The sequence below is a fragment of the Centruroides sculpturatus genome, unplaced genomic scaffold (genome assembly GCF_000671375.1).
Source record: "Centruroides sculpturatus isolate CEXI.00-Female unplaced genomic scaffold, Cexi_2.0 scaffold234, whole genome shotgun sequence".
NCBI classification, from domain to species: Eukaryota; Metazoa; Arthropoda; class Arachnida; order Scorpiones; family Buthidae; genus Centruroides; species Centruroides sculpturatus.
The window spans coordinates 18,428-35,205 of NW_019384411.1; the positions used below are offsets into that span (position 1 = coordinate 18,428).

General features: G+C 27.8%; 1 protein-coding gene across 1 annotated transcript; it reads left to right on the forward strand.

Moving 5' to 3' along the window:
* Nucleotides 1–243: 243 nt before the first annotated feature.
* Nucleotides 244–11,361, forward strand: LOC111619009 (hemicentin-1-like; the record flags this gene model as incomplete). The annotated part of the gene is made up of 5 exons (XM_023360640.1): nucleotides 244–538; nucleotides 3,904–4,091; nucleotides 5,281–5,410; nucleotides 8,607–8,744; nucleotides 11,024–11,361. Coding segments are annotated over 5 exons (915 nt in total), but the record flags the coding sequence as incomplete, so codon positions are not given.
* Between the last annotated feature and the right edge of the window lie 5,417 nt (nucleotides 11,362–16,778).

Here is a 16,778-nt window from a genome sequence, read left to right on the forward strand (position 1 = left end):
CCATATCATTTTGAGAAATTGATGTATATTATCATTTTATTAAGATTTGCATAAATTATAAAAATAATTTGTTTATAAAGTAAGTTATTGTATTGATAGATACTATGCTAATTTCTAAAATAATATTAATGTCAAATTGCATTGAATTGTAATTATCACATTTGTCAGATTCTTTTTCTTTAATTTGTTTTAAAATTATGATAAAATTCATATTTTATTTTGTTAATATATATATTAAATTTATTTATTTTTTCTTTAGCTTCTATTAGAATACTGCAACCTCTTCCTGCTACAACTATAGTTGATCTTGGATCAAAATTAACACTGTCTTGTAATGTGAGTGGCATTCCAAATCCACAATTCAGCTGGTTTAAAGATGGACAGAAGCTGGCCTCTGAATTAAAGCGGAGAATACGCGAGTTAGAAAATGGAATTCTAGTATTTACCACTTTGGAAAAATTGGATGAAGGAAATTATACCTGTCATGCTGAAAATGATTTTGATGCTCTGAATTTAAGTACTCGAGTTATTATTCAAAGTAAGATTTGTTTTTTGTTACATTTTATAATTTGATAAAATTTATATGTAATTCTATAACAAAAAACATCAAATTGCTTAATGAATGAATATTGCTTAGCCAGAAACAAATGTCTGAATTAAAGCCATGTTTTTGAACAATATTTTGTATAGAAAATATATCTACCCAGAATTATACATTGTTTAAGATGTAAGATAACTAAAATACTCAAATCATGGACTAATAATTAATATAGAATACCAAACAATAAAATAAAATAAAAGCTAATTCTTTAATGAAGAACATTTAAACAAAAACCAAACAGAATCAGAAAAATTATGCATTCAAATGTTTTTGAATTGCCTGAACTGATCTTCAGCATATAGAACATTGTTGCTATGATGGTGAGATTGTAGAATTTAATTAAGTAATAGTTGGCATGGGTTACAATAAAAAAATTCAAAAATTGTGTATTAATAATGAATGAAAGCAAACTTAAGTTGTAAAAAGTTTATTAATACAGTAATACCCCGAACTTACGCGATAGGTGGGACCGAGCGGTAACCGCATAAGTCGAATTTGCGTAAGTCGGGGTATAATTTCGCATATAAATACATACAAATAATTTTTAATTGGGGCCGGAGACTAAAGAAAACATTAATTCCAGATTATTTTTAAGCAAGTGAAACACTACACACATAAATCTTAATATGCATTGGTGATAGTAATAGTGGTTTCTGTTTTTGGAATGTGGTTTAGAAACTAACAGTTTGAACTGTTTACAGTTAGTAGAAAAGAAAAATGCAGATTGAACTTGACAGTGGAAAAATATTATTGGCATATATCTTTTTGATTCAATAAATAAAATACTTGTAGGCACAAATATGACTATATTTTGTATTCATGGTGTTTTTTTAGGTCTTCCAATGAAAACAATGAGTTGAGATTTCACTGTGTAAATTAAATCTTTTATAGTCACTTGCTTTGTAATTCTTATTTTTACAATTAATATAAATTTTTCAGTATGACTGCATGAAATTCCACATTTAAGTGTCTTATGTTTGTTGTCAATCTCTGGTTTTACATAGTTCAAAAGGATGTGAATTTAAATTATGTTGGTTTGCTTCATAAATTTTCCAGAAACCAATTAGGCTATAAAATTGAAATTAGTATCTAGTGGTATCTATATCAGAGAATGGCTATATCTATTACTATATGTAGTAGATATAGCCACTCCCTGACTGACATATGGATTTTGTTCTGCAAAGTCAGAATTATAAATGCTTATGTAGCATTTGTAATTATGCTTGCCTAAATTTGAGTATAACAAAAAGAAATGTGTGATAAATAGTGTGAATGGAATAAATTCAATGTTTTATTTTCATTTACTGGAAAAATGATGGGTATGTGCTTTGAAATGTACAATTAAAAAATTAAGACAAATGCCAGTAAAAACGTCTTACAATCAAAAATAAAACAAGAATACAAGTGCAATTAAGAATACCAAATACTGGACAACTACTGACCAACAGCAGATGGTCAAGCAACTATATATATTCAAATTTTATTACAGAACAAACACAATGAATGTTTTATGTGCTTTTTTTAAGCAGTTATGGAGTTAGGCTTTTGTTAGGCTCAGTTATGGAGTTATCCAGTTGGTTTGCCATTTAATTTTTTTGTAATATGCAAAATACATTTCTATGCATTTTTTGAATTTTCATGGGACAGAAAAATTTATGCAAGTCAGTGAGTGTCTGTATATAAAAGAATATATTTTTTCTTACAACTATAATGAATTTTCTATTAATACTAAAATAAAACTTTTCCAGAAACTGGGCTATACTATAATGTACAAAAATTCACTACCCTGATGTTTACCCAGCTTATTTTTAGAAAAAAACGAACATTTTTGGTCTACTTCTAAAGACCTTCTTCATTTGTTTAAAATTTTTCACCTGAAGTAGGTCTTAGAAGAAGGCCAAAAATGTTGTAGCTGGGTGAATATCAAGGTAGTGAAATTTTGATCTTCAATCATCAATAGAAATGTACAAAGTAAATATTAGTAATTGATATACATTGCTTTAATAATCTATTGTTTCATTTTATTTTTATTTATTTAATAATATAAGGTGAACTCTGTATATGGCATATTACAACAAAAAAAGTCATTATGCTTATCAATATCAATTCCAGTACAAAATACATTATTATTAACAGTACAGCACAAAATAATAAGCCTGTTAAAAAAGAAAAAAGCAATACAATATTTATGACAATAAACAAACAAAACCGACAATAATAATTATATCCAAAAAAAGAAAAAAAATACACACAAAAATGGAAGCAAATAGTCAATGCTAACAAAAATTCTACAGAAACTATATACAAAGAAAATTAAACAATTACCTGAAAGAAATGAGTAAATTATTAATTATAATATGCCCAAAAGCATATTATAATTAATAATTTCAAACCAACCAAAAATGCTGCCAACTCTCAAACACTGAAACATGCAATAATATACTATATCGACATCTCCTGGTGGTTATTTTTTTTTTCAGAATCTTATCTTAAACTAAACAAATTAGTTTTCATTAGCCATTCATCTTAGTAATAAAATTATAAATACAGTGATATTTATTATAATCTTGTAACAATTGCTTATATGATTGAACTGATAAATAATCTGAACCAAAACACTTTTATCTGTCATACGTCAAAGCCTTACATTCAGTTGCTAAATGAAAAGCACCAAAATTAACACAAGAGGAACAGAATTTACAATGATCTAAACACAGAGCTATCATTCTTTTAAGTATATTGTATCTCACATATAACACTGTTTGTATAATACAAAATAGTCTCTCTATATTTAAATAGGTTACTGAGCCCCATTCATTAAAAATATCCAAATGCAACTTATTATATTTATAATTAGCAGCTCTATCTTTAAACTGCTTCATATACAGCAAAATATTAAATAAATATACTTTTAATTAAAATATATAAGACATACTAGAACAGTGAGAATTGATTAAAAAAAAAAAAAATTCATCATTGAACATACAATGATTATAATTAATTTATAACAAAAATTTCTAAATAAAGATGTATCTTATTCACTGAATTCACTTATATTTTGATTTTTTAATCAGAATGAATTTAACAGTAATTTTATTTTTATACTTTTAGTTAATGATTTATCTAGTTTGGTGATAGTTTCATTCAAAGCATTCATAAAAATTGTTATTGTATTTTTACTTTTTCGTGTACATGAAAAAGTAAAAATACAATAACAATTTTAATAATAATTAATATTTTTGTAATTGTATATTTATACATAATGTTAAAGGTTAACCAGTTTCTAAATAATTTTTTTGCAGCTCCTCCAGACAAATTGGTTGATGTCAGCGTTCACCCAACAACAATTGTAGCCACCATCCGCTGGAGAGTTTCAGACGATGGTGGTTATCCAATAACTCATTTTACTCTGATGTACCGTCCATTACATTCCAATGAGAGAATTGCTGCTTGGCATATCCCATTTCCTATTCTCATTAGTCCAATTGCAGTAAGTGCATTTTTATATAATTAGACAAAGTAGTTTAAAATTCTGACTAAAAACAAATTAAATATTTTTTTGTTTTTAGAATAAATGAATTCCTAAACAATAAATTTTGTTAATTAAATCCAATGGAATCAGTTAGTTAATTGACATGGAATTATTTAAGTAAATTTCTTATTTACTGAATTACAAACAGAATTATACATTCAATAATAATTACAGTTGAATAATACAGTTTAGATGAATATTTATCAATATTTTAATTAAATTTCACTGTATTAGAGAAAATTTAAAGTATTGCAAGTATCAAGGTTGATTTGACTGCAATTAACTTAATTAAGACTTTAACGTTTTTCTACTATGACTGTATTAATTTAATAAAGTGCAATATCTTCATGTTTGTTATATAATTTTGTTATATTAATATATATAACAGATTTTTTAAAGTAAAAACAGTTTTTAAATATAATAAATTATCAATCATTTTAGTTATTAATTACATATTTAAAACTTCAAATAATTTTGTAGTATAAAAAGTCTGGTATGACTTCTTAAAAAGTGGTTAACTTTCTGAAATCAGAAATCATTATTATTGTTGTTATTATTAAAGTTAAACATCATTAGGTTTGGTTTAATTCAATAATTTTCATCATATTTTATGTACCCAGGTGCAGATCAAGGAATTTCATTTAGTGGGTGCACTTCATGTCAATATCGATGTCCTTGTAGTTCTATGATGGAAACTCTTTTCTACTTAGGATTTTAGGGAGTGCGTAAGCATCCTCTGCACCCCGTGGATTTGCCCCTAGTACCATAATTAATTAATCTTAATATAAATTTTTTCTATATTTTCTTTGGCAAAGAATTACATTTTGTAAGTAAAGTCTAAATCCCACTCTTACAATAATTAACCATAGATTGGAAAATATTTTAGGAAAACAATAATATATATTAACAAGGATATTTGACCAAAACTTTACAAAAAGACTGAAAGCATGTATATACTGTACATTTAGAATCAAAATACATTTTTATAGCAAGAATATTTTATACTTGAGAGAGAATTGAATTTTGATCATTGATTCAGGCCTTGTAATGATGATAAATAATATATAATTAATGTTTCATTTTGGTTTGTGTTATTTTATTAACTATAATTTTCTTATATTATCAAAAAAGTTGTATATACTTTCAGCGTCAATTTCTTGTATATAATCTGCAACCGGGAATGGATTACATTTTTCGCCTCTGGGCCAACAACAAATTGGGTCCGGGAGAAGCAACTGTAGTGCAAGCCTCGACGACAAACACATTAGAGTCTCCAGGTATTTTATAAGTTTATTAATCTGTAACAAAATGTGCAATATTCCTACAGCAATATATTTTTTTACTTGAAATTTCATTAAAACTAAAATAACGAAACATTTGTACTTATTTTGAAAAAAATAGTATTATAAATTATATCTCTCACAATTTGACTCAACATTTATCAGAAAATTGGATTAAATTTTTTTTAGTTTATATAAATTATTTATAAAACAATTTATATTTAGGTGAATCTTTAGTTGCTATCAATAAAATTATAAGATGATTTTATCTAATATATAAAATTGTCCTTAATTTATGAAACACTGATATTTTTACATAGCTATATACTAAAATAAAAAATTCTACTAAAGCTTAAGTTAAAATAGAATTGTGAAGAACATATCAGTTTATATTATGTCATATTAAGATTTACAAAATATATATTATTTTTTCATGAATTTTTAAAAAATGTCTGTTAGTTAAAATTTATCTAAAAATAATTTCAAAGATAAATGAGGTGTTTTTAAAGAATTCAAAATTTGTAATTATGCAGAGATTAACTGTGTTCATTGATAGTAATATTTTTTATAATTAAAATATATGTGAAACAGGTAATATCAGCTATTTATTTTACTTATGAAATTCATAGATTTGATGTATAAATAAAGGATAAATCTTTTGTATATAATCAGAAGGTGGTTGATACAATGACTGAAATGTAGTTTATTAAATAAAAGGATTATTATAATTGTTGATCAATAAAAATATAAAACAATGGGATCGGTGAAATTTCTAAAATATAATTTCTAAAAATAAATGATTATCTTTAGATAAAATAAACGAGTAAATATAAAACACTCTTTCTTAAACCGATTTCGAGTGATTTATATTGGCAGACAAATAATTAACAAAGATACTATACTTCAGCCAACGTTATTTCTTTTATTATTTTCCAATTTTTCAAAAAATTTTCCAAAAGGTTCTCCAAATGCATTTCGCCGTTACAGCCTCATCGGTGGATTATCTTACAACAAGCAACTCATTACTTTTTATACAAATAAATTTTTCCCAGCATGCATCAACGTTTAGACCGACATTCTGATTTAACAAATTTGCATGTTCAACAATACAAAAGTGCTCTACTACTCGTCTTTTAAACCAGTTTTCTATTTTATATAATATTTTTACAGAATTTCTATTAATTTTACAATTATAATTGATACAATGATGATACCAAGGTGACTCTTGTCTTTTTAGACGAATCGCTGCCTCGTGTTCTTTTAGGCGTATCTCGAGCCTCCGTCCCGTTTCTCCAACATATGATTTCGCTTGCAAACAATCACATGATACTTTGTAAACCACTCCTGCGACGTCAAGCTGATTTCTTACTTTATTTTGACCTTTAGTATTTATAATATTAATGATATTCGACATTTTGTTTTCCTGCTTCGCCACTACACATATAGAAAACTTTTTAAATATGGGTTTATATCGTTCATAAAGATTATTTATATAAGGCATTTTAACATAAGTATTATTATTTATACAATTTTTTACATTATATCTGTAATTTATAAAAGAATTATACCACTTACAAATTTTACTCTTTGGATAGTCGTTCAATAAGTATTTTCTAAATAAATGTGAATAAGAAAGAGTGTTTTATATTTACTCGTTTATTTTATCTAAAGATAATCATTTATTTTTAGAAATTATATTTTTAAATAAAAGGAATTATTTTAATTGTGAATGTGTTTATTCTGTTAAAGTTTAAAGTTACAATGAAATGAATTAGTATAACAGATAGTAGTAAATAGTCATTGTTCACTTAAGGTTTCTTTGATTTATTTGTAATTATCAATAATTATGTCATGCATTCAAAAAAAATTTTTTTGTGGATGTTTCTGGTTTTTACTTACTGAACTTACATATTGAATTAATTTTATTATGTTTCTATTTTCTATTTATTGCCATTTTCTTGGAGATTTTACATTTGTTTTCTATAAGCTCCAAGCACTTTCAGGCCTTTGGCCTATTATCATGGTCCAATATTAATGTTAGAAGAAACTTCAAAAACCATCAGAGAGAATATTGTCTACTGTTCCAGCAGAATGTAAACATTTCTTTCTCATTCCTAAAAAACTAAAAAAGTTTGTTAGGCTTGAAAAAGAAATCATTTGTCAATTATTGTCCGTGGTTGAGTTTGTTAATACATATGAATTCTAGGTTACTTTTATTTACTTATATTACTCAAGTTATTTCTCTTAGATTTTCATTTGATGTTTTGGTGGTTTTTCTTATAAGGTTTTACATCAAAAACTTCTAAATAATATTGATGGCAATACTATTTTATATTTTAAGATATGATATGGTGTTTTAATCTAGTTTCTAATCAAATAGATATCAGCAATTTCTTTAATGTAAAGAACTAGAAGAATTGGAAGTACCGTATTTCATCTCGTTCTAGTTTTATTCATTCATGTTTGTTTTTCAATTTTTTACTGTATTTAGTTTTGTCTTGTTAGCTGTCAATTTCATTTAAATTACAAATACTGTACATATTTGTTTTAATTTATTGCATTTCTTAAAGATTACTTTATTCTTGTATATAGCATTGTGTTCTAATTTATTTTGGGATACTTTTAACATTTACAGTGTATTTCTTGCATGCAAGAATTCTTATTTGAATTTGCCTGATATCATCATTCACTATCATGTAGATTTTTTTTGGTAAAGCTAGCATAAACATCTCATTATTTCAAGAATGCATGTTAACGTTTAAGAAGAAAAGGGAAAAAATATAATTTCAAAGTAGCATTTTATTGTAATTGCAGAAATTTTTTACTACTGTAAATGCTGAAATAAAAGATTTTTTTGTTCTCTGAATCATTTATGAAACAATTATTTATCTCGTAAACTATTGTAAATTTCCTAAATCTTATTAGTGTTGGATAAATTTGAGCATTGTCTTTAGTCAACACAACTTTCAATGTTTTTACAGACAAATAATTTTCATATAATTTTACTTTATTAATTTTCTGTAGTACTATAGAAAGATAATATTATTGTTAGTAAAGTAAAAAATTTCAAAAGAATGAGCATAGCAAACGCAAGACTCGTGCTTTATGGAAGTGTTGCTACCAACTGAAAACAGTTGTAATTTTAATAAAAATTGATTATTTATGAAATATATTGCTTTAATTTTTATTTCAGACGTGATTCGACATATGTTGGCCAATTCTGACGAGTTCAGTTCAGCAGTGTGGATGGTGGCCATATCTGTAGTCATGGGTACAGTACTTGTTTTGTCCTGTTTGAGCTGCATACTTATATATAAAGAAAGTAGAAATGGTACGTTGCTGTAATCTTACTTATTTGTATTTAATGAGTAGGGGCTTTTTTATAATTTAAAATCTATTCCAGCAAATTTAATTGATTTAAATTTCAAGAAATGAAAATTTCTGTGTAAATTTACTTTGAGTGGAAAATGCTTTTATCAGTCTCAATGAGAACAAAAATTTCTCAAGCCATTGAAAACATTTTTTAAATTCATTTAAATACAAGACTAAATTTACTTACAACAATTTATTTCTTTCAAAACCTGATATGGTAAGATTGAGTTGAGAGAATAAGGAAGAAATGCAATCTCAAACTTAAATATAACTTTCTAATCTTTATAAATGGAAAAGATTGTGCACTGCTGTGCTAATGGAACTAATTCCTTTTATTGTTTTTTTTCCTGAAATTCAGATAAATGTACACAAAAATTTTCATTTCTTCAAATTTAAATCAATTAAAATTAATAAATAAATTATCTAAAACTTGTACAATATATTTCTTGTTCTTTTTCTATAGAATTTAATCAAATCACTTTAGACTTTGATTTTACAAATTAATTGTTGACTATTAATATCATTTTTTACATAAAATATTAATTACAATTATGTAATCCTACAACACTTATGCTTAAATTTGATGTACTACATGCATTCTTTTTATTACCATGAAAATAATTTTGACTAAAGGATGTACAGTATGACACACTTAATGCGGGGGACACATTCCTAGACAACAAAGTGTTAAATGAGGTCATTTTAACGTAGAGTAAATAGGGATAGGGAACAGGCAACCAAAAATAAACAAATTTTAATTTAATTTTAAGTTATTTTTATAATAATATATAATATAATAATATATATAATATAATAATAATAATAATAATATATGTTAAATAACACGCAAACATGCACACAGAAATGTAAAGTTCATTTTTTGTGACTAAGGTCCACTGGCTTTTCTGAAATTCTTGCTTCTTGCAATAAAGTTGCAAAGTTTCATTTGTCACTTTTTTCTTTCCTTAAGCAAATGTCAGTAGTGGAAGATCACATCCAAAACACCTCGTTTTGCTTTTGCAAAATGAGGATCATTCGCTACAATTTGATCAATGATTTTGGTTATCTTACCAAACTTTTACTTAAGGATATCTGTAAAGAAATTTTTCGGGTTCTTCGTTTTCAGAATCACCATTTTCCAGTTCTACATGGATTCCTTGTTCTGCCAGTTCTCGAAGGTCGTCGTTGAGAAGACTCTCACCAGAAACCTGCGGTAACTGCTCAATATCCTGCTCGTCTTTATCTCCTACTTCTGCGATATAGATTAGGTTAACTTTGGTCAACCTAATGATACAGCAATAGGCTCTTCTCGTTGAGATTTCTTAGATACCTTCAGCCATAACTTCTTCCACACTTCGTCTGTACATTTATCAGTTAATTTTTGCCAAGCGAAGTAGATATTTCCTATGGCATCTGCGATGTTATATTTTTTCCAAAATTACACCAAACAAACATAGATTTAAAGAAAGTACACTGTTTTGCCACCTTTTCTGATTATTTGCAAACACAAACCAATCATATTATATACAAATCAATAAAATGCTGTGATAATTTAAATTGGCATAAACTTTGAGCTTTTATTTTTTTTTAGGCTTTGAGCAGACCGTGTTATATTGAAACAGCATTAAGCAGGGTCTTACTGTACTTTTTCCTCTAGAATGATGCCTTAGTAATAAAAATATAAACAAAAGCACTATCAATACCACAACACATTTATTGCAAGTATACTTTTGACAAATGGAAATGCCCATATTTGATTTGAAGCATTTTACAGTTTACGCTACAATGCTGTATAGAAAAGTGGCAAGTATCACTGTTGATTTTGTGTAGCTTGATCTCTTGGTTAAATCTTAAATAGGTCAAAATACTGAAACAATAAGTCTTTACCAGCATCTTCCAAATATTTTATATTTGAAATGAAATGAAAAATACAAGCATATTTCCACTGCAAAATATCTTAATCTTGTAGTGAAATCAATGGACAAAATGAGAATTTTTTTAACACTACTTTTAGTCCTATCTTTGATAAATAAATATTCTTGACATTTATGTCAAGATTATGTCATGCTTGTTTATGCAAATTTTTGCTGCCATTAATGAACTAAGACCTATTTTTCATTTACTTTCATCTAAAATTGTCAGTTTGATAGGCCTAATTAAAATATTTTAATAAAATCATCACTAGTATTAGAAAATACTTAATCTTTTCTGAATAATTTCATCTTTATTACACTTCAGGTATTGCAGAAGGGCCGGAGGTGACGGCACGAGTCATTGCCAATCCGGGATTCGAGATCAACCTGGAAGAGTCGTACCTGCTGGAGCGTGCAGATTACAATGACAATGTGGAACGTCCCATCAGACTCAATAACAACACTGTGCTGCTCCCGTCCTCAGTCTAATTCATTTTGTTTTCATTAGTTTGACTGTGGACTGACATTCTGAATTTAAGGCATGCTTGGATATTTTTGTAAAAATATTTGACATTTATACAGATCTTATTTCTTGATGCTGATTTTGAACATAAATTTTTGTTTTTATAATATTTAATAAAATAACCATTTTTCAAGTGAAAACATTTTAGTATTTTTTCCTTTGTAAATAATTGGTAATGATTAGATGATCAATTTTCTTACGAATGTAAGTTTAGCACCAAAGCATTCTTCTATTATTTTGTTGCCAATTTACACACACATTTGAATTATTGAGGAGAAATGTTTCATTCTGCTGAATGTTGATACATTTGCATCTAAATGCCTAAAGTATTTCATATGCCAATTTTTTAAATATATTTAAATATTTATTTTTTATTTGTAATATTTTGTAAATAATAATGTAAATATAAATGATGTAATGGCATAAAATTGTAACAATTGATAAAATAATAATACCGGACATGAGCCATATAAATTGTATTTTTAAATTGGATTTAGTGTTTTAGTATATTTTGTGTATATACACACAACATATGCTTATATACATAAAAGTTTAAAAATAAAATCTAATAATGTTTTATGGTTTTATAAGTGCTTAAAATACTTGTTATATACATATTTTTTTTTAAAGTGAGCAAATTGTATGGTATAATATATACAGTATGTATGTACATTGTATCAAATTTGTATAATTGTTATAAAGAAATTTATCCAAAAATGTATTGCTTTATACAAAGAAGAATGTTGTCAAGCAAATCATCATTTGATAAATTTCAAAGTTGGTAACTTATGCAAGTGATAAATTTGCATATTAAATTGTTGCTTATTGTTTTGCAAACTATGCAAGTGTGTTACTGTATTTTTTTGCATATAACCTATAATGGCATATAACCTGCAGAAAATTGCTAAAATGAAAACAAAGCCTTCATATAACCCACCCCAACCATATATCCCACATATGGGACTCCCATGGGAGCAACCAATGCACTGTAGATGAGTTTGTAATTACAACAAAATTGATGTGTAACCTGTAACCCTTCAAAACGTCTTTTTATGCACAAACTATGGATAATCCATGTGTACATATAGTAATACTTAAGAGTTTTCATAAATTTCTTTTGTATATTCCTTTCCTGTTCAGATGTTTATTTGCAGATTGTTTCTTTTGCACTGGCAAAAGAAATTCACTAAAACAAGCCATTTCAAACCCCACCGTGTTGGTGGGGTTTGAAATGGCTTGTTTGAAGTGGTCCACTGGATAAAAGTCACCAAAAGCTGAAGTTGGCACAGGTTCATGCCCAATCATCAGGTAGGCTGCATGGAGTCCTTCACTTTTCCACAGAAATCCTCTGTTTCTCTTGGCAGATTGCTTACGTTGCATTATCTTATTTTGTCAATCCAATTCAACACATCAATAACAAAACTTTTCCTTCAGATAGGCACAAAACTTAAGTAAATTTGTTACCATTAAATTTTTTAATCTATGGATTCTTTCATTGTTGAGATCACTTCCATGGAAAAATTACTTAGAGTGACATATTTTATTCCTTTTGCATCTAATTGAAAAGGTTTTTAGTTCTAATGAACAAAAGAATACTCCACCAAGTATGGATGAAATTAAAAACAACTTTAATAGAGTTGAAATAAATCATACACTTGAATTTATGTGAATTCCATGAAAGCTGTTCTTGATTTTATACCTTCCAACTAACAGCCATTTAGATCTGGACAAATGGGGCATTTGTCTCCCTCTTCAACCAATGGATGCAATACTATATTTCATAATTGATTTGTGAGAAAAGCCAAAAAATTATAAATTTATTGATGTAATTATTTGTCTAAGCTTTGCCTCCTCGGAAATTTTCTGTCAATGCTGTGGTTTAGAGTAATATGCAAATTATATTAGTCTAATTTCGTTAGACATGCTTCACTTTTATTTTTTTTATTCTTTAGTCTAAATGTATTATTTCATTCCCACACATTTATCCAATTGTGAATTTACTAGTATTTTTTTCACCCATAAAATGAAATTGTCAGAAAATAGCAATGTTTCCTTATTTCTATCAACTCTTTTTGATTGCTTCCATTATCACATTCAATCACCTCATGAATTATATAGTATTTTAAATACTTTCTATTACTATTCTAAATGTGATACTATTGTATGCTCATTTTTATTCTATATTTATGACAACTTCATAGTTTTTAAATCAATTCTATGTATTCCCTTTCTAATATTCCAATTTTTTTTCATACTTTTTCCTAAATCGACGAAAATGGTCATAACTGTTTTACCACATTCCTCACTCATTATTGTTGCAAGTGTCAACTCCATCCTTGATATTCTTCTCATAATCTATGCTGTTCTTAATTCAACATTCCTTCTCTCTTGATTTTAATTCTATTCGGTTTTATTTTCTCAAATATTTTACGTCGATTCGTTAAGTTCGCAATCATAATTTTAACATCACTCACCGTCGTTGATGAATTTCTCACACTCTGATGTTTAATTGTATGTGGGAAGACTGACAAAGACATTGTACAATCACTGGATTCTTAAAGGATCTTTTGCCATTTGACTTCCATTCACTATTTTCTTTTATCCTTTGGAAATTATATAATTATTTAGGTTTTTCTACACCTACATTATGCCTAGAAAGTTGGTAGTGAAGTGGGAACCACACTTCTTTTTAAGTTAACTTTTTCAATATAAGAAGAGAAAGTTTCAAAGTAGGCCTATTAATTATAAACTTGGTTATATGAATGAATTTGTTAGAAAAAGTAACAATACTTTTAAGTCAAACTATAAAAGTGAATGGTAATTGGCTGGCTTTAACTTCTGATCTTTAGTTGTGAATATGGTTGTAAGAGGGAATTTTTCTATGCCTATCACGAATTTGGTCAGAAAAGAATAGGGGCGGACAGATGGGATGCCGAGGGACAGAGCCATTCTAAATCTCTTTGGCCATCCCACCATCAAATGAGTTATATGAGTCAAGCACTGCATCATTTTTGTTCCTTCACTCATTGCCAAGTATAGCTTTCAGATGATTTTTCAGCACTTTGTGGAGTTATTTTTTTGTTGAATCAACATGGCTGCACACATGGAGGATATGCATTTTTAGGGTTCCACTGTGTAAAAAATAATACCACACATATATTAAAAAAAATTAAAATGATGACAATGATGATGATGATAAAAATAAAAACGTTTTTAGAGGTTTGCACCAGTCTTCTGCAAAACGAACAAAATTATTTTTAAAAATGCACAGACTATCAGACAGAAAGGTAAAAAAATTTTACATTTACGAATGTCTAAAGTCCATTGATTATTGCCCTTTGCTAAAAATACTCATTTGTGACATTACCACGGCTTCGATTTTACTTCTATCAATCAATGTATTACATAGAGTTTATAAACGTTATACATGTATTAGCCTACAATGGTGATGCATGCTTCAATTAAAGCATTCCTTTAATTTAAAAAACAATGTTAATTTATCAGTTTAGTGTTGCATGGTAAGTTAATATGTAGAATTTAAATTTTCCAAACTACATAAGGAATCAATTTAATAATTAGGCCTATAAATTATTTTGTGTGTGTTCGGGGGAAATTTTGGATCTCAAAAATAGTCTGCACCCCTGCGTTTGAGATGTTACAACTGTGGACCATCCTTCTTTACGTAAACTTTTGTGATACAACCAAAAAAATACTTGACAGGGTATGTTAACCAAAGATTCTTGTTCCATATTTCCACACTTCTACCAGTATAATTATTATGGTGCCGGGTATCCACAAGTGGTTTCACTGCAAAAAAAAAAAAAGTGTTTAAATTGCGTGCCACAAGCAGACAGTTGACCAACAGTAATGTCGTCAGCCGGTATGACATCGTTTTTGTCTTTCTTTTCAATGTTGGAATCCATTGAATTTATAATTTCTTCAAAGTTCTCAGCTGAATAAAAAATTTAAAAACCCCTTAATATGTTACGGAATTTAAATTCTCTTTACCTACTAATTAGGCTATGTAGTTCTGCCGTCGACGTCGACGAAATACCAGACTCTTTCCTTTTTTAAAACCATTAGAGTAACTGTAATTTCAGGTATGTATGTCCAGATTTGGCCACAGTCATGGAATTGTGGCAACTTCCAGTATTTTGTCCTAAAATGATCTGGGATATTTTTTGCAGGAAGAAACAAAGAAAATATTATATAAATAATTAAGTAAATAATTATTTTTTATTGTTACAACTATAATTATTTATAGTTGAAACAATAATTTATCACTCAGTGTTTGTCACAATAATTCAATATAAATAAAATAACCAAACTAACCTTTAAAGGATAATAAAACATATATAAATGTTTTTTTTTTTAACTCTCTGCCCTGGTGGGCACTAAGAGGGCCTCTTTTAACAAGCCCACTGTGAGGTGGCCAGGTGGTGAGGGACGGGATCCGACATATCCAGACGGACCACTACGTGAAAAATTCCTGGGGCTTTTTCGACCCGTCCGAATTCTATTCTGGGTCCCCAGAGCAGTAGGCTGCCACCTCGACTGCTCCGCCATCTGGCCGTCCATTTAAAAATGCTTTGATAAAATATTGTTAAGTTTGATGTATGTTTATACATCAAACTTAACAATATTTTATCAAAGCCTAGCAGGAGCTTCAGCTCCATTAGAAAGTATGTTCTTCATTATGAACAATATTTTTTCACCAGAAACAAGTGCCAGTTGTAAAATGCCAATCAAATATGAAAGTGAATTCTAAAAATTCTTGTAGTAATTTTTGTTACTATATAAAATTTAATAAAATTTTTAAGGAGAGTATTATCTAGTGAAAAATATAATGCAATAGGTTCAAAACAAGAACAGTCATTCTCCCGATTTAAATAATACACCTGATTTTTTCCTCTCTCTCTCTCTCTTTATAGAAAAACACCTGTATTTTAACCTGTGTTTATTATTTTAACCTGTATTTTGACATCTTACATTTTTATAGGAAACTTTGTATTAAAAGAAAGGATAAAATCATATATCTCTATAATACTAAAGTTTATTCTTTTCTAAGGTAATAAGTGCCCTGGATTTTTTCCTCCATTATCACTGATATTTACCCACGATTAGGATAAATGCCAGGGATTGTAATTCCAAATTTATAGTAACTCTACCCAAAATCAATGTTTTCTTATCTGGTTTTAATGGGAAAAAAGGAAGCACAGTTGATATCAGTTCTGACCATTTCCTGGTAATTGAGTGAAAGAAAGATTTTCAATCTTTCATAGGCTGTGATAATGCCAAAAAGAATTGATGTGAGAAAAAATTATGACAAAGTATTGGATAACACATTAGATTATCTGAGGTACTAGAACAAAAAACCATTAATGTTAATAACATGTGGAGATTATCAGAATCTGTATAGAAACAACAATTAAGACTTGAATGGGATAATGAATAATGACAAATGGTAGATGTTAGGTGATGAAAAAAACAGATTTGGCAGGAATCCAGGCGTTCAAGTGAACCAAAGACTTCTAAAATGCAAGAAAACATTTCATAA